Source organism: Nesoenas mayeri (assembly GCF_963082525.1).
Source record: "Nesoenas mayeri genome assembly, chromosome: 1".
Classification (NCBI taxonomy): domain Eukaryota; kingdom Metazoa; phylum Chordata; class Aves; order Columbiformes; family Columbidae; genus Nesoenas; species Nesoenas mayeri.
Genome location: NC_137541.1, coordinates 61,924,976 through 61,947,631, shown reverse-complemented (window position 1 = coordinate 61,947,631; position 22,656 = coordinate 61,924,976). Strand labels below are relative to the sequence as shown.

Sequence of the window (22,656 nt, the reverse complement as noted above, 5' to 3'; positions counted from 1 at the left end):
TTTTGTGTGTTTGAAGGAACTAATGCTGAGAGACTGAAGTTTGTTAAGCAGAGTGTTACAGCTGCAAAAGGAAAACCCACAAAAGTGAGACCAAAAACCTGACACATCTAAAGACAGGAGGAAAATAAAGATAAGCATGGCCTGAAGTCCAGGAACACTGTGCACTTGTATTAAAATGCACCTTTACAGATCTGAACACTTGTCAGGAAAGTTGTTTTTGGCTCGCTTGCCCCTGGACAGCATCACCTCAGTTTCCACAGAATGATCCAGTAAAAAAAGAGACATTTCAAAGCCTTATTCTTGAAGCTTTAATTTTGATAGAAAGTATTATGAATACATAGTTATCTACCTCCTTAAAGATATTTATTAGTTTAAGTGCTTACTGTAACTTTACTGGGTTTTGCTTACGGCACAAAGCTGTAATATAGCATAATCTTATTTAAAAAACCCCACATCGTAATGTGAAGTTTTGAAAGGTAAAAGAAACATCTTTATGTGCAATTTCTAGTTACATTTAAAAGAGCAGACATGCTTGGAGAATTATGCTTGTTCAGAGCAGCACAGAGATGATCAATGTACTAAACCAAGGTGCTATCCAAATGTTTTACACCAGCAAAGTATGCTGATATTTAATAAGAAAACCTAATATTTTAAGAGCATTAAACAATGAACATGTTATGACAGACATTTTTATCCCTTAATACTAATAAGCTTACTGCATGGCATTTCAAAGTTGGAACGTTGCAAAATGCTGCTTATTTTAATCAAAGACACTAATTCCAGAAGCAAATGCCACTAATGCTTATAACAAGAACACCCTATTTAAGACTGTATTTTGAAACCACTGAAACTGAGTAGTTGTGCTGTAACAGGCAATCAAGAAAGCCTACTGGTTATTTCAACATAGAAAGAGATGTTACCAGAACATACCAGTCGCTACATCCAATGCTTGGAATGTAGCCATGTATAGCACTATAATAACATATATAATTATAGTAATAATATACTTAACACTATATTAGCTTAGATTTTCCTTCTTTTATTATTATTGTATTTTATATCATGCTTAAAACATTGTATATCAGATTGGTAATTCTGTGGCCCAATTTTAAAAATAAATGCCCTAGATGTAAGTGGCCTTGCTTAATTGCCAAATAAGTGAAGAGTTTTTATCACTGTGGCTGCAAAACTGTAGAATTAAACTGGAGTTTCAATGTGAATTCCAATTTTCACCAATTATTACGACTTCTGGATTCAAGAATTCAAAGCTGACTGCTTCCTTTGAGGCTAAAACTTCTTGCACTGGGTTCCACAATACAAAGCTTATGTCTTTTAAAGCACGTTTAGATGGAATTGAAGGTGTTGTAATTACCTTGGAAAGCTCCTCAGTGAAGGGACATGACAAGAAAGATGGAACACTTTGGGACACTTCTCACAGCAAAGGAGCTCCCCTCCATTTTGACACACTGCACACCAATCTTCATTGGGATCATCCTCTTTTCTGCCCTCCCCGGTGTGGGACGGCCCCATCCACCCCGTCTTCCCGCTGGATGCGTTCTCCTGCAGCAACCCCGGCTGATCATCGGTGCTGTCCGGCGCATCTGTTCTTAAAACAGCTTCATCAGAAGTGGAATTGTGATTGTTATCTAACAGCAATGAAGTAAGTATGCTTCTTGGAAAGGCGGTCTGTAAAAAGAAACAAAGGAAGCCAGAGTGTAAAATTTATGTACATTTACATGACCATAACACAACAAGTAAAATGACCGGAATAACAGATTTATATGCAAGCAGCCATATGACTTGCAACAGGTGCGAAAACATCAGGCAACTAAACACAAGAAATTAGCTATGAAAGGCTATTTACCACTCCGCTAATAAAAACTAATCTTTGATGCCCCAAAAGTCTAGCAATCTTTTTTATGTATATTACTGCACAATTAGAACTTCCTAGTACCCCACGAAAATTTGATGTTCCGTGCCTTCCCAGGTTTTCAATGGATAAAGGCAGTTAGATTGCACCAGTTAATTAACTGAACTGACAGCAGAGACAGTTTGGTTTTGAATTTATCCTCTTCCTTTTATTTAGCTTTATGTTTTCCCCGTAAAAATTCCTCAACACAATATTAGGAAATTATTCTATTCCCCATAAATGCAAAATACCCTCCCACCAAAGAGAAAGGAGATCTTGACAACTGTTAATATTACATTTTGAGGCCGGGATTCCTCTTCCGTTTCTTGCTTCACTACAACAATTGGGAAATCAAAGTTCTCATTTGGCGTGCTCGTCTCCTGTTTAATTTTGATCGGCTCCAGCATAACGACGGGGACTTTGTGTGTAGAATCGGCTCCTGGTGGCCTGCTGGAGGAGCCAGAGCTGTAAATGACAGAAAGAGGTAGGAAAAAAAGGAAATTAAGAGTCAGAACTGGACGCCTTTTGTACACTGATGCTTTCCAAGACCTCAGGATGCTAACACATTTTGCTGCTTTGAATCCTGAGCACTACAGTATTACTTTATAGAATACAACATCCAAGTTAATTTTCTTTCATGTATGTTGAAAAGGCATTACAAAAAGGGAAAAATTTTATGGCGCGATTCCACAACCAGCTAATTACTCATGGTTTTACTTCTCATTAGTGTGAGACTTGCAAATAATCTCCAGTTCTTTTAGGTCACACGCAAAAAAGCACTTCCACTGAACATTACCTCACTTTGGAGGACACACAGCTGTGTTTTTGAGAAGGCCAGTGTTTCTACAGCGCCAAACTGATCATTGTCAACCACACAAGGGGATAAACCAGATAAAACACATATATACGTTATCTTGGAATATCTTGCAGACTTGCAACTCTACCAAAACTAGGCCCTTACTTTTAGAACTGGATCTGTCTTTTTTCATGTGTTTGGTCATAATACAATGAGAATGGACAACCAAACTCAAACCCAGGAGATTACTGGCTTTTAATATGCCCTGGTTTCACCTGGGAGATGGTTTTCTTCCTAGTAGCTGGCATAGTCCTGTGTTTTGGATTTCAAATGAGAATAATGCTGATAACACACTGATGTTTTACTTGTTGCTAAGGAGTCAAGGATCTTTTAGCTTCTAATGCCGTGCCAGGTGCACAAGAATTTTAAATCTAACAAATGAATTCAAGCAGCAGCAGATAGAATCACATTTTTTTTAAATGCAAGTAAAAGACTCTTCAGACAGATATTTAAACAGTTCATAAGAGTCCTTCACAGAATTCACCACGTGAATGGAAGTGAGTAAAATATATTCTATATTAACAAGCATCTGCATTCCCATTTCGAGCATGATGAATTTCACCTGATTTTTCTCTGCATGAAAAATTAATCTCATGTCAGATGTGTGCTCTGATTTATCAGAATACATCAATGGAACTGTGCTCTTCAAACAACATTGTGTAAATCTATTTGTTCATTAATATTCCATCACTACAGGATAAAAGCATTTGTGTAGACTCTCCGTAGATATCCAGTGCTCACTTAACTAACTGTATTATGGCAGAAAATTCTTAATAACCCTCTTTGTAACAACGGTTCCTTAAATCTGAAGTCATATATAGTTTCATGAGGACTTTCAATATGCAACTTTTTCCTTTAGCTGATTTTTCCAAATTTAAAACCTAAATTAGAATTGTCATTCTTTTAATAATGCCAATCTAGCCATTGTTTACAGAGTTAATACACTTTTAGATGTGCTATTAATACATTTCAAATGAAAATACTACTTTTAGAATGCAAAGAGTGTGGTAATAACCATCAAGCCTGGCCTGTTAACAGAGAAGGTGAGGCAAATGGACTTCTATATGCATTAAAGGGAGAAGACACCAAGACATCATCTGTGGAGGCTGAAGTTACATTTTATTCTTTCCCACTCTTTCCTTACCTCTCTCTGCTCCCAACACTGGAGGCACTGGGTGAACGAATTGGAGGGTGTATGTTTGTCACACTGACTCCTCCTAGGACAGAAGAATCAGATTAGAACAAAACACAGGTCTGTGCCAAGTCTGAGATGTGATCCAGAGAAGCACACAGGTTTGGGGCAAAATTTCTGCTGTGGTGTCATTTATTTAACCCATATCTCATTTAATCTCATTAATGTTGCATGAGTGCTCATTGGGAATTCACACTCATGTAGCCTCATTACATGAAAGGAAAAACAAAGCAGATTTTAGCAAAATGCACCAGGCATGGTGACAGAAATCCAAGTCCACCGCATGTAGCTATGCAGAACAATCACCGCTCTGATTGACTTGTGTCAGTGCTGCACTAACCTTCCAGTGAAAAAGTTTTTCTGGTATCCAAATTGAACTTCCCAAGTCGCCATTTGTAGCCAATGTCTTCTGTTACATCCTATCTTGCTTTTTCAAATACTTGTCTCCTACCACAGCTTCTAGTTTTTAGTTTGGTGCACCCCTAAGAGTGACATTTTTCTATGGATTTCTATGCAACTTGCTGGTTTTCCCTCCATGTTTTTAAGATCTGGCAACTTACTTCTGTTCACAGGACTAAAATATTGCCTCAACTTTACCTCCTGCTAGGGTTTCTACAACTTTGCCTTTGTTTCCATATTTCTCATCTTTGATATAAAATAGAAGTAACTAATTCTGATACCAGTGTTAACATTGCCACATTACATTTTCTTCCATTACACCACAAACAGAAAACTGCACCCCATTCCAATTACCTGAGAGGCCTGGTGATGGTACCGATGAATTTGGTGACTGCACAGTTCTGTTCGAAGGGGGTTTTGGCTGATTCTGCTCTGCAGTGCCATCTTTCCTTACAACGTTATCCAGTGTGATGTTTCCTGAACAATCAATCTAAATGTGGCGAAGAGAGGGGAAGCAGTTACTGTTAGGAGAGAAAAACAAACAAAACCAAACCACAACAATATTCCCCAAACAACAACAAGTAAACACCCCATGCTTCTGCCATACTGTTATTTTGAAGGTAAAGACCAAAATGTATCTCAGCTAACTTAAGCCACACAAAAAGCGAGGTGGTTACATTAAAACAGGCCATTCTGCTTTCTCTAAAAAGAAAATAAATGGCCCAATCCAGGCAGTGATTCATTTTAAGATCAGATGATTGTGCAAGAGTCAATTTTTCCCCATCAGCTACATAGAAGGCTTACATTAGACAGGTAGCTTTCACACATTGAAATATGAGACAAATTTTTATCTCCATACCTTCTTTTGACACGCTTATGTTATATCCTCCAAAAAAAGACAATAAGCAATACACAAACTATCCATTAATTTATTACACCAAGGGCCAATCAATTCCATCTGTCCCAAATACCTTCAGGGTAGAGGCCAAGCATATTGACTCAAAATGCAAACAGCAAACCAACACTTGTTCTTTCCACCCACAGCCCAGGCTCAACACCTGAACTCAGTTTAGGGGCTCCCAATTTACCACTCTGATTTTCTGTAAAAATCACACATTCTGGTTTGACAGAGGAATGCCCTTTTGAAATATTAGGGTTTTTGCAATACTTAAGATCATGTTTGATAAGAAAATAGGTCACCTTGGTATCAGTTTTCTCAATTAAACAGATACCACACAAATCCACTGGTATCAACTGTATTGACCACTGAAAGTCTAGTTTATAAATTGAAATAATCTGAAGTGGATGCACGTTTGCAGTGATCTCGGCCATGTATCTTAATAACACAAACTTAGCCATATGCAAGTAGAAGAGTTCATAATAATACTGTGCACAAAAGCCAGTATGCTAACATGTCTCACAGACTCAGTAGTTTTATGATCATGTTGTGTAGTTCACCTTTTAAGCCTGACAGATACTGTGTGTACTCTATGTATTCTGTTTAAAAAAAACGGAATCCTTTTATCTGTTAGTTTATTGGTGAGAACAGAAGACAGATGGGAGAAACAGGGACAACAGCAATTTATGACTAGAAAAAGCATATTTCAGGTATCTACAAACCTTGGGCCGCAAAAATAGGCTCGGCAGTTATTTGAAAGAATAAAGTCAACTGACTAAAATTCAACAGCTCTAACACAGACCTCTGACAAACATGTACCAATAAGAAACTATGAAAGAAAAGTTCAGAAATTTAAGAAAATATGATCTTATGATGCTCCTTCTGTCACCTGCTCACGGGCATGTCAGGCGATATATGAAGAAAAGAAATATCAAAAGGAAAAGATATAAGGCATATATCCAGGATACTAACAATTAATACCTAAGACAGGCCTTTCAATAAGGTGCAAATGTATTAAAAAAATGTTAAAAATTTACCAGAAATATCATCAGCAAACCAGTGCTATCTATGGACACTGGTAAAGAAAAGCTAACTCATTTTTGTTAGTATCAGTATCGGGGATGGGGGGAAAATACGCAGCATCCAAATTAACAAGTGTAATTAGAATTACAACCTGCAATGTTATTTTTCTTAGTTGTCCTAACAGCCATCTCCCAGAACAGTTCCAACTATTACCAACTATCATGTAGGCAATCCTGCACTGTTATCTGGAACTGTCTCATTTTGACAAACAGAGGAAAAAATTCAGTCCAAAAGGGTTTGTTCTGGTTTTGGCTGGAGTAGAGTTGATTTTCTTCCTAGTAGTTGGTATAGTGCTCTGTTTTGGATGTAGTATGAGAACATCGATAACACACTGATGTTTGAGGTGTTGCTAAGGTAGTCAAGGACATGGCTTCTCACACTACGCCAGGTGCACAAGAAGCTGGGAGGGGGCACAGCCAGGACAGCTGACCCAAACTGACCACAAGGATATTCAATACCATATGTCATGCTCAGTATAAAAGCTGGGGCAAGAAGAAGGAAGTGGGGGACATTCAGAGCAATGGTGTTTGTCTTCCCAAATAACCATTATGTGTGATGGAACCCTGCTTTCCTGGAGATGGATGAACACCTGCCTTCCCATGGGAAGTGGTAAATTAATTCCTTTTTTTGCTTTGCTTGCATGTATGGCTTTTGTTTTACCTATTAAACCCACTTCTGTTCTTCTGATACTCTCCCCCGACCCACCAGGGGGGTGTGAGCAAGCAGCTAAAGTGGCTGTGTGATGTTTAGCTGCCAGCTGGGGTTAAACCACAACAGGTTTCTACTTTTCACAAACATTAAGACTTACTTCAAAATATAATCCATAAAACACAGCTCTTACGTTACACTTACATCAGGAAGTGATGGCAGATTGTAGGAGCTACCCACTGGAGAACTCAAATCAATGACAGGGGGACCGTATGTCTTCCCATCACATTCTACAGCACTAGTGACTGTAGGGCTGGACGGAGTAGACGTTGTGCTGCTTGCAGTAGAAAGGGCGGTTGAAGATTGCCCACTACCAATCTGCCACTAAAAAGACAAGACAATAATCCACAATTCAGCATTATATTTTTTTCAACAGATCCCATCACCTACGTACACTAGTTCTAACTCAGCAGTTAAACAAGCAGGCTTAGTTCAGTAAACTGAATTCAAACATAAACCCCTGATTTATTCTGAAGTGATCTAATTTCAAGAACCAATCTTACATGACAAGGGAAGATGACAAGCAGTTGAAAATTATGAATAGAAGAAATGAATGGGAATTCTTACATTCAAACCTATATCTTGATGTTAAGTATCTATTAATATTTCATGCTGCATTGACAGTCTTGTGGGAGAAATGTAACAGTTTTAGTGAAATAAATGCATTACAGATAATAGGCTGAATGCACAACCACTCCAATGCTTTATTAAGTAAATAGCTATAGTGTCACTTGGATGCCATCAAGCATTTGATGTTGTGCTTCCCTTCACAACTTAAAGTGATTAAGCATTTGAAATGCTGACTGTATCTCCACTCACATATGTTTTACCACCAAAATATGAAGCACACAGTCAAGTCAGACTAAATTTCTTTCTCATTTAGACATATACAGTTTTCAATAAGTTTAGCAGAATTTCATGGCAACCACAGGCAAAATTTGACTGCTCAATCCCTTTTTAGTCAGTCGTTGTATTTACTGGTCCCTAGTTTCAGAAAGGCATTACTAGGTAATGAACATACTTGAAAGAAAGGCTTGCAGACAGGCCAATCCTCTTTTCAGAGGCACAGAAGTGACTTAGTTTTTGTTACTACAGGTTCTCTTAAATATTGTATAGCTTTCTTCATTTTTAACTCTGACATCATAAGCATTGCAAACATGAATGGTATTACTCCACTTCTCAGGTCACAATCTTCACTTGATTCTTGCCTGCTTTCTTCTAGTGACATGAGTTTCTCCTTCCTTCCACATACCCAACTACTCACATGTTAAGATGAAGATTTGCCTTCCTGAACATTGAGAAAACATGTCAAGTGTTTGCCTCTGCTCCAGTTCAACTGCTGATTAGGTGGGTATTTATCAGTCCTACTCAGTAGAGGTGCCACAGTTGTGGACTTTATTTTCTCGTCTCATCTGTAGAAGCTCAGATTTGGCACACTCTGGAGAATGGTGGCAGCTGTAGTTTTTTAGTCAAGCTGGTACCTGGTTCCCAGTGAAATCACTAAGATCAAGCTAAATAATGGGATTTTCTAGTTGTCTGTTCACCAATTGTTGTGTGCAGACCACGGCCATGTTAAGTTTTGAATAAGTGGCCAGAACAGTAACAGCAAACAAGAGAATGAAACACCTACATAGCACACAGTGGCTCACTTCTGTAATGCTTCAGCTGCTTAGAACTGTCAAAATTAAAGAAACTCGACAGTTATCTCATCGAGAAAACTGTGGGTATCTCTGTTCTAATTGAAAAGAATGCTAGAAACGTGAAAAGATAATATAAAGCACATTTTATGTTTTGTTTCTACACAGGAGTGAAAAGGGAAAAGGAACTCTACCTGTTTTATAGCTTGCTGGGCCAAGAACGCCATCTGCAATGGGTTGGGCTTTATTGCTTGCCTTGGTGGGTTCTGATTTTGGGGAAATCTCATCTGTTGTGCAGGAAGAGCTGAACCATTGGGCTTGGGGCTGTGATTCTGAAAATGAATCAAGCGGGGAGGTGCCTGCATGAAAACAAGCAAACAATTCCACAAGTTAGCTGGTATCTATTCTAGGTATTTTTACCAAGTGGCCCTTTTAAACTTCTGAAATGCTTTACAAATCAGATGCAAACAAACAGTACCACACCATTTATCTGAATGAGCACACAAAACATCGATTTTCCATGTTAAAAACAAAACTCAGTAGATGGTTTTGAGTTATTCTGATAGAAAAAATGCAGATACATCACAAGGATCAATGAGAGTATTTCCAAATTGGAAAGAGATATGGGAGAATCACTGAGTTTTGTGCTAAAAAGTCAGGGAAAAAGAACTTTTTAATCATTTGACAAAAATACAAAATATGTAGCTCGACACTATATATGGTGGGACACATTATGATTTTTTTAATTAATAAAAATAGGCTGAGTGCTACCTGCCAGACAAGTTTAAAATGCCCATTCAGTTCCCAGTAAGGAAAACGTTCCTTAACCCACTTACACAGCTACATGCTAAAGATGAAGCTATCTGCACTTATGTAGCTAAATTTCATTTCTTTCTTTTTTCTTATCTTTCTTTACTCTCTCCTTCAGTGCCATAGTAAAAAAGAGTCTTCTCTGGAGATAGTAATGACTTACGTGATGAGAAGCAGGAGGCTGCTGCATGGCTCCTGGCATTCTTGGATTTGGTAAAACTACCGGACCTGCTCTGCGCTGAGCTTGCTGTCTCTGAGCCATGACCTGTTGCTGCATGTGCTGGAGCCGAAGCTGAGCTAAGCTTATCTGTGTTGGGAACTTAGACAGCTGGTTGGAAGGTAAGTTGCCTGGTGGCTGCAAGTTTGTTTCCATCACAGGGCTCTTGGGCATATTTGGTGGGGTTTCTTTATCTTCAATTACCAAAGAACCTGGTTTAAACAAAACAAAATTAATACAAAAATATTGCAGTTAGTAGTAATGCTATTTTTCACAAATATTTTATGCTATGGAGTCACTGTTTGCAATTGTAAAGTAACAAATGCATAAACATGAGAGGTCTCTGTTTGTTTTGTTTGTTTCCCTAGTCACTGATTGCATTTTATAGCCCATTGTCTTGTGCTACAGCCTTCTCTATATGGTGGATTCTCCTAGGAAGGTGTCCTGGCCTCTCCAGAAGAGCAAAGGAGCAAAGTTTCAATGGGAAAGAATATCCTGATCTGATCATCTGATAAAAAGATTTAACTCTATCAATGAAATTGTGATCCTTTCTAGCCTGAGTCAACACCATGGAATACTCAAATGATACTCTTCAGTTGCTACACACCACCAATTCTAGGATGTGATAGGCATCTCCAGGAGATGTTTTACATCTTTCCACTGACTTGGAAGGAAATCTGACTAGACAGGTAACTTTTAGACAATAACGCTGGGTGAGAGAATTTATCTGAAGAGATATATAGTGTGATTACGTTAAACACTCATGAAAAATTTTGGATACCCCATTCAAGAAGGATGATGGCCAACTGGAACAGATTTTGATTTGATTCAAGGGAATAGCACACTGTTTGTACAGAAAAGGACAAAGGTACTTTGTTTAAAAGGGAGTGAAGTAGGGAAAGTTATGGCCCAAGACAGAGAGTGTGAAAATTCCAATGATCTATGGAAGGTTACACAAAGGCTTTTCAATACAAGTGGGGAGACTGACACTTCATACTCTCTTTTCTGTCCCAGAAATTAGGGTGGCTTCCCAGGAGAGTTCACCTCACGAGGTAGGGACACCATGTGATAGCCTGACAATCCCAGCAGAACTTGAAGTCACCCTCTGCCACTTCTCTCCTCATATCCACCAGCCTCTGTGGATCCTGTGCAGTCCAGCCTGGCTCATTTTGGGGCAGATTATCTGAAGAAGGAGGAACCTTCTTGCATTATATATTTCTCTTCTTCATCCCAAGAGCTGAGAAGCTATGCAAGTAGCATGATTCTAGTCCCCTATCTAGATATAAGCACAGAGGAAATCGACATACTGTGGTGCAGAGCAGGGCAGAAAGCTAACACCAACACCACTGTTTTCATATTGACACCAGGTAATTTTGGTGTTGCATGCTTTTTAATTATGATCAGTCTTTACTAAAATGGAAAAAAACCCCTACCAGCCTATGCCTAATATCCTTTACTAAGCCTGTAACAGGTCTAGTCAATGTTTCCCAATAAAATGAGCAGAGAAGAATGCAAATAAATAATACTGTTTCCTATATACGGCTGTCTGAAATATTTCACTAGTGTCCAAATAGATCTGTTTTATTTTATTTCTCTAGAAAAGGAAATTACCTTGACTGAGAATGGTATTGTATACTACAATCAATTGCCAAACCCATACCATACTTTAATTATTTTCTCTCCAAGTCTAATCACATCTTCAAAAGTCTTTCCAGACTTAACATGTGTGGTATAAAGCTACTTACACAAAGGTGCTAAAGAGAATGGTTCCCTTCCATTATTCTATAAAACGATGGGTTATCATACAATTTGTGGAAGTAAAACACTTCAAGTGTTGTATTTTTTTTTCTTAAATACATTCTGAAATCCATAAGAGAGCTATTGCATTAGTGTACAGATGCTATCACACTGTCAGCAACACGCAGCCTGACTGGAATTCAAGCCATTCCCAAAGTAACTAGTTTCTTTACTCAGCTTTTATTTTTCCTTCAGTGGTTCTTAAATCTGGTTTACCTACAGGAACAGAACATGTCTGATCATAAATGTAACAGACTAAAGGTAGTGAGTTCTGAAACCAGGTAGATAAACATTATGTGGTTTTACCTGTCACTTAAAAAGATAAATTGTTACAATAAGTCCTGTGCTGATCTATACAGGTATCATTTCTATTGTAGCACTTCTCAGAATTTAAGGGAACATATTTCAGCAGCTCATTAAATAAACAAATTTTTTAAAAGAGTCCCCTTATTAATCACTAAAGAAAGCCCTGTCTTGACAAGCATCACCTCAGTTTAGCAGCAGCTCATTTCTGGAAACAGGAGTTTCACTGTCGATTCCTTTACCAAATAAAATAATTTACATAGAAGGATCTTGGAGAATTTCCCTGCTACCATCCAGTGTTCTGGCGCATGGGAAAAGGAACTTGTTTGCCTAAAGCACTGTCATAACACTTTCTTTCTCTGCCTTTGTAGAGAAACATGCATTTGCACCTCTCTGCACATTTGTAGAGCTCATTGCACTTTCTGATGAAAGGCAGAGAAGGTCTCACAGGTACCTCACAAAGCATTCTGCACATGACAGAAAAACAAAGTGCCCATTGAGATGACAGTGGAGAGGAAGGAAGCATGACAGCAGTTAAAATCCTGAAAAGATCTCTAAGCTTTAATTCCTGCTCCTAAGCTGATGAACTCCTAGGATTCTTACGTCCATTAAACTCAGACTTCCAGGCAGTTACACAAGCAGGCTACCTGCAAAGCTTCCACACTCTGGGATTCACCAGTATCACAAAGCCCTAGCAGCTTTTCTAGCTACAAGAAAAAGAATTTAAAGACCAGTTTGGAGACTAGATCAAAACCTACTAGGATACTGAAGATGAAGTACATTTGCAACTCTGTTAGAAACATGCTTTCTCCTTAATTCCACCCCACAACTTCACACAATAATCTAAAGGCAGACAACTGTCAAAAAGTAGTGTTCTCTTCTTGTTTTTCTTTGGCATTCTCCCCTTCACCTTAATTTTCTAAGGCTTATTATCGCTCAGTGCGACAGGGGAGTGAGCGAGCGTTCTTGAACATATGATGCTGCTGCTATCGGTTTCAGCTTGGTAAGATGGGACTGAAGTAGAAGAAAGGGCTGGAAGATGCAGAATGAGACTGACTTCTGGAATCCTTTCTTACAATGTGAAGTAGGGTTAGAGATTCTGTTCCTTGTTTCAGAAGCCCAAAGGCACGTGTATCACCCAGGAAACTGAAGGCTGCTATTTTCACCATCATATGTACCATTCAAGCAAGGCAAGTTTGTTGATACTTTATCATAAGTATTAATAAATAATACTTTTCCCCATACAATGCACTTCAAATGTCTTCCACAGGTAAGGAAATAAAGCTAACAAAGTGAACCAAGAAATTAATAATGTGGAGGCTATTTATCTTCACAAAAAGAATGCTGCTTTCCAAATAGGATAAAGAGCGCCCAAGGGCTAATAAAACTTTATCATACCTAGATTGAAAATATTTTGAGCCCAGAAGCTAGGATCACAGTGAAACTGGATGGTGTTGTTAGTCACTGGAGAAGCATCACACCTTGCTCGGAGAAGATAACGCAGTCGATATGTAATCTAGAACAGGAACAAAAGATTTTTTTTTCCTCTGGAGTCAGAGTCACGTATCTGAACAGCATAAAGAATCTTTAAAAGCGAACAAACAAACACACAACAACAAATACCAAATACACTCCCAAAAAAACCCTGAACAAGCCCCTAGAGAACACAGGTGAAAGACGGAGAAATTTGTCCAAGCTACAAATGAAAGAGGTATTCTTAACATCTTATTCATAAAGTAGTTTTTAAATGCAATCAACTACAGCCTAAAGAAAATTAATTATTCTCCCTGTAGACCTAAACTACTTGCAAGTGAAGTACAGATTCACATAACCATTTTTGTTTTCTCTTCCCCTCAAACCTATGTTAGCCCATTTCTTTTTCTTTCAAATAAAAGTATCCTATCCTCTTGGTAACAAGTATGGTTACCAGGAATTTTCCTTCGGAATAAATTTAAGTTTTCTTCATAGAGCCAAAGAACAGTTTTTATAAGCTTTATTGTTGAGAATGTTCAGATTCACAGATATTTTCAGACTCTTCCAACCACTTGATTCCAAAAGATGGGACTATGATTACATTACACAAGCAGATTACTCTATCAAATTCTCAGTATTTATCTCGTTCCTGGAAGAAAAACAAATACTTTCTTGCAGTTGTTTCACTGGAAATATCTAACACAGGCACTAATTTTCGAATCACACACAGTAGATACAGAAAAAACTTAAGAGTTCAATATTTATTTTTTCTGAACCATAGATTATTTCCTGGAAAGGTTCAAGAGACATACTTGGCAAAATCATCTTATGTGTTGAAAATTATACTAGTTATCTTTTACATAAGAATTTTATAAGACACTGATCTTTGCTGGGAGTTGGACTAGATGACCTTTGAAGGACCCTTTCAACACAAACTATTCTACGATTCTGTTCTACTCTATGAGCTTCTAGTTTATGTGGGTTTTTTCTTTCAATTTTAGGCAGGTCACTTTTAGATCAGATACAAAAAAAAATATTTGGCAAGACTTAAGTTTTTCCAATGACCATGGAAAATTTTAAGTGCATGACTATTTTGAATATAGATTTCCTAGGTTTTCTGCATACACTACCAGAAGCAAGTATACCACACTATAGTGGTATATAGTCTTTTGTCCTGTCACCAACACAGGTTACACACAGGTCTTGTCATGGTTTGCTCCATATATTCCTCCTACTGTGCACACACGTAAATCCATGACCAGACCAGTTACCTCCTGTCAGTCATAGTGATAGTTACCAATGTTTTGCTCATGTTGGAGGACTAGGCTGGGCAATTGATGTCTTCCTGCAAACCGTTTAGCGGGCTATTTATCTGAAGTACAGACATTCCCTCCTAGCAGGAACTCTGCATTTAAGTCTGCTGAGCTTTTCTCTCTCCTGGTTTCGAGTGGTTGGATATGCTGAAGGAGATATCTCCAATGCTCCTCTATGCATCACTGTTCAGGAAAATATTTTCCAGATGTCCACATATACGGTAAGCGACTCAACTCCCAGACAACACCAGATTTCACCAAAAATCAGGACCCTAAAGCTCATTTGTATTTTGAAAAATATTTCTCATTTTCTAGAGGCTTTATAGGCTACATGGTCTTTTTCTTCAACTGCATAAAGTTTATAAGATTAAGACACCTGCAACATAACTTGTTTTCTTACCGACATAGTAGAAGTCTTTGTGACAATGCTAAGCAATTATAAACAACATGACTCAGTTTGATGCTCTTTTCCTCTATTCAATTAAAACATATGACTTGCTGAGGCAGTATAAGACAGGCAGAATTTAGCTACTCAAAGTAAGTTGTTAAAACCAAGTAATATTCTGCTATCTGCTAGAGCCTGCAGCATTCCAATGGGTATCAAAAAGAGGAGAGGAAAAGAAAGACACACCAACAAAAAACCAACAACAAAGCCAAATACAAACAAATAAATCCCATAAAACCCTTGAGTATGTTCTCAACTCAGCAACAAAAAAATAAAGAAAATATTTGTGATCCAGTTATAGGAACTGGAAGAAAGGGATCTAGCATCTTTCCTAAATACTGCCACAGACTTCTGTCATCAGGGTAGTACACTCCAGTAACCTATCGACAAATCATGGTCAGCTTTTTGTTTGTTTTATTTCAGGACTTCTAGGATTTCTGTTCTTCATGAGCAGTCAGCTTAATGAGACCACATGCATGGAGGACTTAAGTGTCATTATAGCATTGAAATATTTAGCTTTATAACTGTTTGCATGGACAACCAAAAGCCTCAGCTTCACATTTATCAATTTTTGAAGACTTTTAGTGGAAGATGAGTCTGACAGAACAAAGCGATACATTAATTTTTACATTAAAATGCTGGATATCAGACTACATGATATGTAAATATCATCTCTCTCTGAACAGTAACAAGTACTGAAAAGAACCTCAACGATGATGTAGGACACACAACGTTTTTCCCACTGTTTCATGGCTCTGTGGTTTTCACTCCAGAGAAAAGGAGTTGTCTCTACTGCAGATCTACAATAATTCCACAGCAGCATAACAGGAGAGAACCATGGCCAGAGACCTAAATTTATAGAAACACCTGCATTTATGTTTAAGAGAAAAGCACAAAAATTATATACAAATATTCCAACTAGTAGGAAGTCATTGAAAAGTCTAATTCTCTAGTGTTACTGATAAGTGTGTGCGTGCGCATCGCTTTAACTATAGTCTCTTAAGCAAACGGAGAGGACTACCGTCCTACTCTTACCAAGCGTTTGCTGTACAGTAGCGCTGTGCTGCTCCCACTGGAAACTGCCCATTTGGAAAAATTCATGACGTGTTCCAGCTGTTTAGAGAGACCTGCCACTTCCTGTTGTTGCTGCAGAAGTTTCGCCCGATGTTCTTTAGCCAGAGTCTAGAAGTAGAAAAGCAGTTCCAGGCAGACGGCTCTCAGTTTACAGTTAACAGGCATTAGCTTTCACATTTGTAATTCACAATGATCAAGTAGCTTCACTTAGCCCTTCTAAAACGCACTCCTGCCCCGTGACTGCAGATATCAGATAAGTCAGAATACATTTATTCAAGCTATCCAGACCTTCTGTGCCGATTCCCACTTTCTCTTATGACTCATTTTCATATATATATATATATACACACACACGTGCCACTCTATACACATACACTTTTTAAAAGACAATTGGAGGTTATACTTTTCCAGATACTAATTCTTGACAATTCTCTACTTTGATTTGCTATTGGATTGCTGAATAAATGAAAAAATCTGATGGAAACACTTTTCATGCATGACTCTTTGAATTATGACTTGCGAAAGCATGGGGAAAGAAACTGGGCTCAGAGACAGCTCTGATTCAGCAAGTAGGGAGCAAAGATAATAATTACGAGCAAAACAACAACAATAATCCGCCCTTGTCCTGGTTAATTTTCTTCCTAGCAGCTGGCGTGGTACTGCGTTTTGGCTTCAGAACGAGAAGAAGGTTGATAATACACTGATATTTTAGTTCTTGCTAAGCAGTCAAGGCCTTTTTAGCTTCTCACACAGTGCCAGGGGTGCATGAGAAGCCAGGAGGGGGCACAGCCAGGACAGCTGACCCAAACTGGCCATAGGGATATTCCACACCATATGAAATCATGCTCAGTATATAAGCTGGGGGAAGAAGAAGGAAGTGGGGGACATTTGGAGTGATGGTGTAACCATTATGTGTGACAGAGCCCTGCTTTCCTAGGGATGGCTGAACATCTGCCTGACAATGGGAAGTGGTGAATGAATTCCCCGTCTTTCTTTGCTGGCATGCACAGCTTTTGCTTTACCTATTTAAACTGTCTTTATCGCAGATCATGGGTTTTCTCGCTTTTGCTCCTCTGACCTGCTGGAAGGCAGGAGGGCTCTGCAGAGGGATCTGGATAGACTGGAAAAATGGGCTGATTCCAGTGGGACAAAGTTCAACAAGGCCAAGTGCCGGGTCCTGCACTTTGGCCACAACAACCCCCTGCAGCGCTACAGGCTGGGCGCAGAGTGGCTGGAGAGCAGTCAGGCAGAAAGGGACCTAGGGGTACTAATTGACAGGAAGCTCAACGTGAGCCAACAGTGTGCCCAGGTGGCCAAGGCGGCCAATGGTATCCTGTCCTGTATCAAAAATAGTGTGGTCAGCAGGACAAGGGAAGTGATCCTTCCCCTGTACTCTGCATTGGTGAGGCCACACCTGGAGTATTGTGTTCAGTTCTGGGCCCCTCAGTTCAGGAAAGACACTGAAGTGCTGGATCAGGTCCAGAGAAGAGCAACACGACTGGTGAAGTGACTTGAGCACAAGACCTGTGGGGAGAGGCTGAGGGAGCTGGGGCTGTTTAGTCTGGAGGAGGCTTAGAGGTGACCTCATCACTCTCTATAACTACCTGAAGGGAAGTTATAGCCAGGTGGGGATTGGTCTCTTCTCCCAGGCAGTCAGCAATAGGACAAGGGGGCATGGGCTTAAACTCTGCCAGGGGAAATGTAGGCTGGATATTAGAAAGAATTTCTTTGCAGACAGAGTGGTCAAGCATTGGAACGGCCTGCCCAGGGAGGTGGTGGGCTCGCCATCCATGGAGGTTTTTAAATTGAGACTGGACTTAGTGCCATGATCTAGTAAATGGACTGGAGTTGGACCAAGGGTTGGACTTGATGATCTCTGAGGTCTTTTCCAACCCAGTTGATTCTGTGATTCTGTGTGATTCTTTCCCCCATCCCATCAGGAGGGAGTGATGAGTGGCTGCGTGGTGCTTAGTTGTCAGCTGGGATTAAATCAAAACACACCCAAAAAACGAACCCTCCTCCCCTTCCCTACCAAAACCCCGCTTGCTCTAATGGCTTCTGTGGGACGTCTCTCCACTTCGGAAATGTGACAGCATATGCACAGGTGGCTAATGCTAGAAATAGATTTTAAAATACTAAGAGTGACATTTTTGTTTCTTACAACAGAAATGAAATTACCTCCAACTGATGAAGCAGAGCTTTTCCCTTTTTATTTATTTCTACCATCAGTGTAAATATGGCGACTTTAATATCCTGTTCCACCTGCTTTTGATTCTGATTCACTTCAAGAATTCTGTAAGTACACAGCATAGAAAAATAATGTTCATTAGCTCAAATATCCACCTTCCAAACAGTATTAAAAAACCCCAAAAACCTCTAGTCTGTTGCTGAGACTACAATATTTCTTGATCATATGAACCAAATAACACACAGACCATCAGATACTTATAGTCAGGAAAATTACTGGGAGAAATAAAAAGAGCAAGTACCAGTGACCTATGATAAAATTAATTAACTGGTGGCAAATTTTAATGCCATGAGCCTGTAAAATTATTGACATCCATCACTGATAAAAATCAAATGCTCACTGTAATTGAAATTTTTAATTGTCCAGCACGTTTCTGGAATGGTCCCTGGCAATCAAAACTGTTTAAGTCTGATTTCCATCTAAAGGTAGAATGGCACCTCAGATACAAACAAACAAAGATTTTCTAATTTAGCTATTTCAACAATAGTACTCAAACTTGCAACAGCAAAGCATAATCTTATATTGTGAAAACCTCTGCTGCTAAGATGCACGGGAGAATAAACACTGAGATGCAGCAAAAGAAGAAAAGGTTGTCTGCTGGTTTTTTCCATCTTCACCACCCTCAAAGACAAGCAAAGAGAGAGGAAGAGTTCAAGTTGCACCCAGCATCCCATACTGTCTTGAATCTTCCTGGGCACTTATTGCCTTTGAACTCTACTGAAGGAGCAGTTACAAAGGCCTACTGCAGCACACATTCTACAGAGTAATTTCTCTCTTATGTTGATAGTACTGAGTGAAGAAAGCCCCGAGCATGAAAGCATTACATAACTCTTAAAATACGTGTCAGGAGCATTATGAAAACGTGAGTCATAACCTTTCACTTCCTAAGAGGGATCTACACTATGAAAATAAGTGTGCCCATGGTGGAGAAGAACAGAAGACTGCCTTCTACAGTCATTATTGCTTAAGTTGCTCTGTTGCACCCAAGCTATTGCTGCCCATTAAGTCAACAGGCTAAGCAGAAGAGTTATCTGACACAACCAAGCACATTAAAGAGGCAACAGTCACTATAACAAACTGATGATTTTAGCATTTCTGTTTCTGGAAGGATAAAAAGAGAGAGGTACAAAATGCACTAATGTAAACATTTCAAGAAATCAGAGCATATATAAAGTTTGCCCTCTGTGTCAGTTTTGACCTTGAAATCTGATGCATACCTGTTTTGGATCTGCTTTCCTGTATATTTTATGTACTTAGTCTTCTCCATCAATTTGGTGATTAGCATCTCAATGATCACTTTCTGGTTTTGAAAAGCTTCTTCTATAAACTGGTACCTGTAGTAAATAACAGTGAGTATTTACAGATGCAAAAGGTGTGAAACACTTGCTAGAAAACACAGTGTCTTTCAAAATACTTCTTTAATTGAAGAAACACGTTGCTCAAGTTCAGAATTTAACTGTCCTCATGGAAATACATGTCAGCACATGCTGATATTTTTATTTATAGTATATTTGAATTTATAGTATATTTCCTGTAATTTTTATTTGTTTTGAGAATTATGATTTTCGTAAATATGAAGGGATGCTGCATGACCATAGGCCAATTTTGGCAAAAGGTTAACTAATATTATGCTGTAGTCATGACTTTGTAAGTCAAAGTGCATGTAGGGTATTACATCATGCAAGGTAAGTATATAGAAACAGAAGGAAGAAGAGAGATTGCTGAGTCAGTAGAAGTCAGCAATATTTTAAATCGAGGAACTGAAATCATCAACAGTTTGAGGAAAAAAAAGTGGTGGCATATTCCAAAAGGGACATAAATCCTAAGAAAAGGAGAATTGAAGAGGAAGACTGCAACTTTGCAAGAGTAAGGTTTAGCCTATTCCAAGGAGCAACAGTGGCCAAAATTTCTTCACCTATTGATGTTTACCTGGTCAGGCAAGCCAGTTCTCTGAGTGCCTGCATCAGTTACAGTGAGCATATTAATATTTAACCTAAGAGTAGATCTGTCCCAGACCATTACTTCATGTTAGCCAGCAAGATTATTGTCTTATACTCAGAAGTTGTATGCAATCCTGCTTTCCAGCTTTGGTGGCCCGTTAAGAGATGGCCAAAGAAGAAGCAACCCAAAGATCTGAGTGTCATAAACAGTGTTCTCAAAGCCCAGTATAACCAAACTCTGGGTTTACACTTCCTTTTAAAGGGCTCTTCACAGAAAAAAAATGCTCATTTGCTCCGCTCTGAAATTGCCTGGTAACGCTCCGTTATATAATCATCTCGTTGAAGGACAAATAGAGAAATGACATATGAGTGAAAAGTTGCATAACACGGCCCCTGTGCTTTCTAAGGACTCTCCGAGGAGCTGCAGAGCAACAAATTCCATCCAAACAACTTGACAGTAAAGAAAGGTCTCGTGCTTAAGTCACCAGATTAAAAACTGGAAGAACTAGGTTTTATTCTAAACTGACACACACTCACCAGACACACTTTTTTTGGATACAATCTCTGGGTTTTTGTGATTTTCATTTCTGAGCAGAAAATTTTCTCTCACGCTTTTTTCACCTGACTGTATTCCATACAGCTAGGGCTACAATCAACTTCCAGCTGTCTTCCTATAAGTGAGTTGCATAAAACATGTAGTTTATTTTGATACCTGTGCTCTTTGTGTTCTAGTAACTGACAGTCTCGGCAGGTCAGCTTGTCACAGGTTTCACAATACAACTTCAGCTGCTCCTTTTTGTGGTACGGGCAAAACACAGGTCGCTGACTGGTCACACCAACTGCCTCTGTCGAATAAAGGGAGATGTCAGTTCAGTCTCCTGAAATTTTATTAAAGATTTGTATTCTCCTGTTTCTCCTTACCATATTCCTCACCTAGATGCTACAAGTGTGTATCAGGCCACCTAATCCAACAATGTAAACACCTAAAATATAAACCTAAGAATATACGAGCTGTAAGCTCAAACGGTAACGCATCACTCTTGATCAAGTGTGTAGCTAACAATCTCTCATGGAAAATGTCTAGAACCTATTTTACCATAACTTATTATGGCCCCACAAAACTATTTACAAAAGGAGTAGCCAGTACTGTTGCAGTCACAAAAGACACTGGACAACCAGCAATTTTTTCCTTTCTTAAATGTAAATGAGGAGATCGCTGACTTAATTCGTTGCTCTGACTTCTTTCTTAGTCAAGTGGGTGAAAGGGCGTTTGAGAATACCAAGACACTGGCATTCAGAAGTGTAAAACATACAGAATATAATAGCCACAAGTTACTAACATTCCTTCAGGTCCAAGAGGCAAGAGGTCTCACTTCAGAGTCTAGCGAGAAAAACCAAAGAGCACAGGAATCACCACCAGATGATAAAAATGAAATCTGTTCTTTAAACAATTTAACTGGCAAAGCCTGATTTCTGATGAATTAGGCTGGACACTGAGTTCATGAGGATTACATGGCCTGTAATGAAAACTGGCTTCACACTGCAGCCCATCCTTCACTGCAGGTCAATAAGGTTTCTTTTCCACACCCATTCATCTACTTATTTGCATGAAACCTGGAAGACGTTATTTTCAGATCTGTATCCTTCAGTCAAAATTCTGTGAACCTGACCAGCAGATTGGGATGAGGCCTGAAGGCAGAGAGAGCATTTCTACCTCCAAGTCGTATTGAGCATTAACAGTCAGGCACTTTTACCTACCACTTTTGTCCTCTCCTGAAAGTATACTTTTGAATAATCACATCTGAAAGTGGGAGAGAGACTATAGCGTAATCTCCAAAGTACCACACTAGAAACCAGCCTTCGAGCAACAAATATTACAGAAGTGAAAGCACACATTGTATATAAAATTTGCAGCACTAGATGTGGTGGAATGAAAATAAATATATATTCTTATACATTTATTATAATATGTAATCATTTATAAAAATAATTTTTATATATACAAGATAAATCATGCAACTCTAGAAAATCTAGAGAAGCCAAATGCAGAAAGAAGTATTTTCTGCATCTGATCTCTAAAGTCTAGACAATAATTTGCAGTCATTCCAGGTGAAAGATAAAAATCTATGTGCATTTATTGGTTTAAAACACTTTGCATAAAAAGCGTATGAAATACTCGTCTGTAGGGTTTCTTATCACTATGCAGTATATCTGACAGAAAAATGGCTGTCACATATCCAGCCATGACAAAGTCTTTCTTTTCAGTAGCTACATTCTAATGCATCTAATGCTCAAAAAAAAAAAAAAGGAAGTTTTCTTTTGTTAGCTGCATCATTGAAGAGATCCACTTAAAT

At 38.8% G+C, this 22,656-nt stretch overlaps 1 protein-coding gene across 2 annotated transcripts in view; it reads right to left on the bottom strand.

Moving 5' to 3' along the window:
• The window catches only part of TRIM24 (tripartite motif containing 24), a 61,894-nt gene that overhangs the window by 6,854 nt on the left and 32,384 nt on the right, over positions 1-22,656 (bottom strand). Inside the window, exons 4-15 of one of the 2 annotated variants that reach the window (XM_080356743.1) lie at positions 21,015-21,147; positions 19,580-19,696; positions 18,293-18,407; positions 16,076-16,222; positions 13,208-13,325; positions 9,656-9,921; positions 8,877-9,041; positions 7,190-7,369; positions 4,711-4,846; positions 3,910-3,982; positions 2,206-2,374; positions 1,373-1,686 (exon numbers count right to left, since the gene is read on the bottom strand). In XM_080356743.1, coding sequence (XP_080212869.1) covers positions 1,373-1,686; positions 2,206-2,374; positions 3,910-3,982; positions 4,711-4,846; positions 7,190-7,369; positions 8,877-9,041; positions 9,656-9,921; positions 13,208-13,325; positions 16,076-16,222; positions 18,293-18,407; positions 19,580-19,696; positions 21,015-21,147 — 1,933 coding nt within the window. The remainder of the gene's footprint in view (positions 1-1,372; positions 1,687-2,205; positions 2,375-3,909; positions 3,983-4,710; positions 4,847-7,189; positions 7,370-8,876; positions 9,042-9,655; positions 9,922-13,207; positions 13,326-16,075; positions 16,223-18,292; positions 18,408-19,579; positions 19,697-21,014; positions 21,148-22,656) is intronic. The other variant, XM_080356744.1, reaches the window with a different exon arrangement.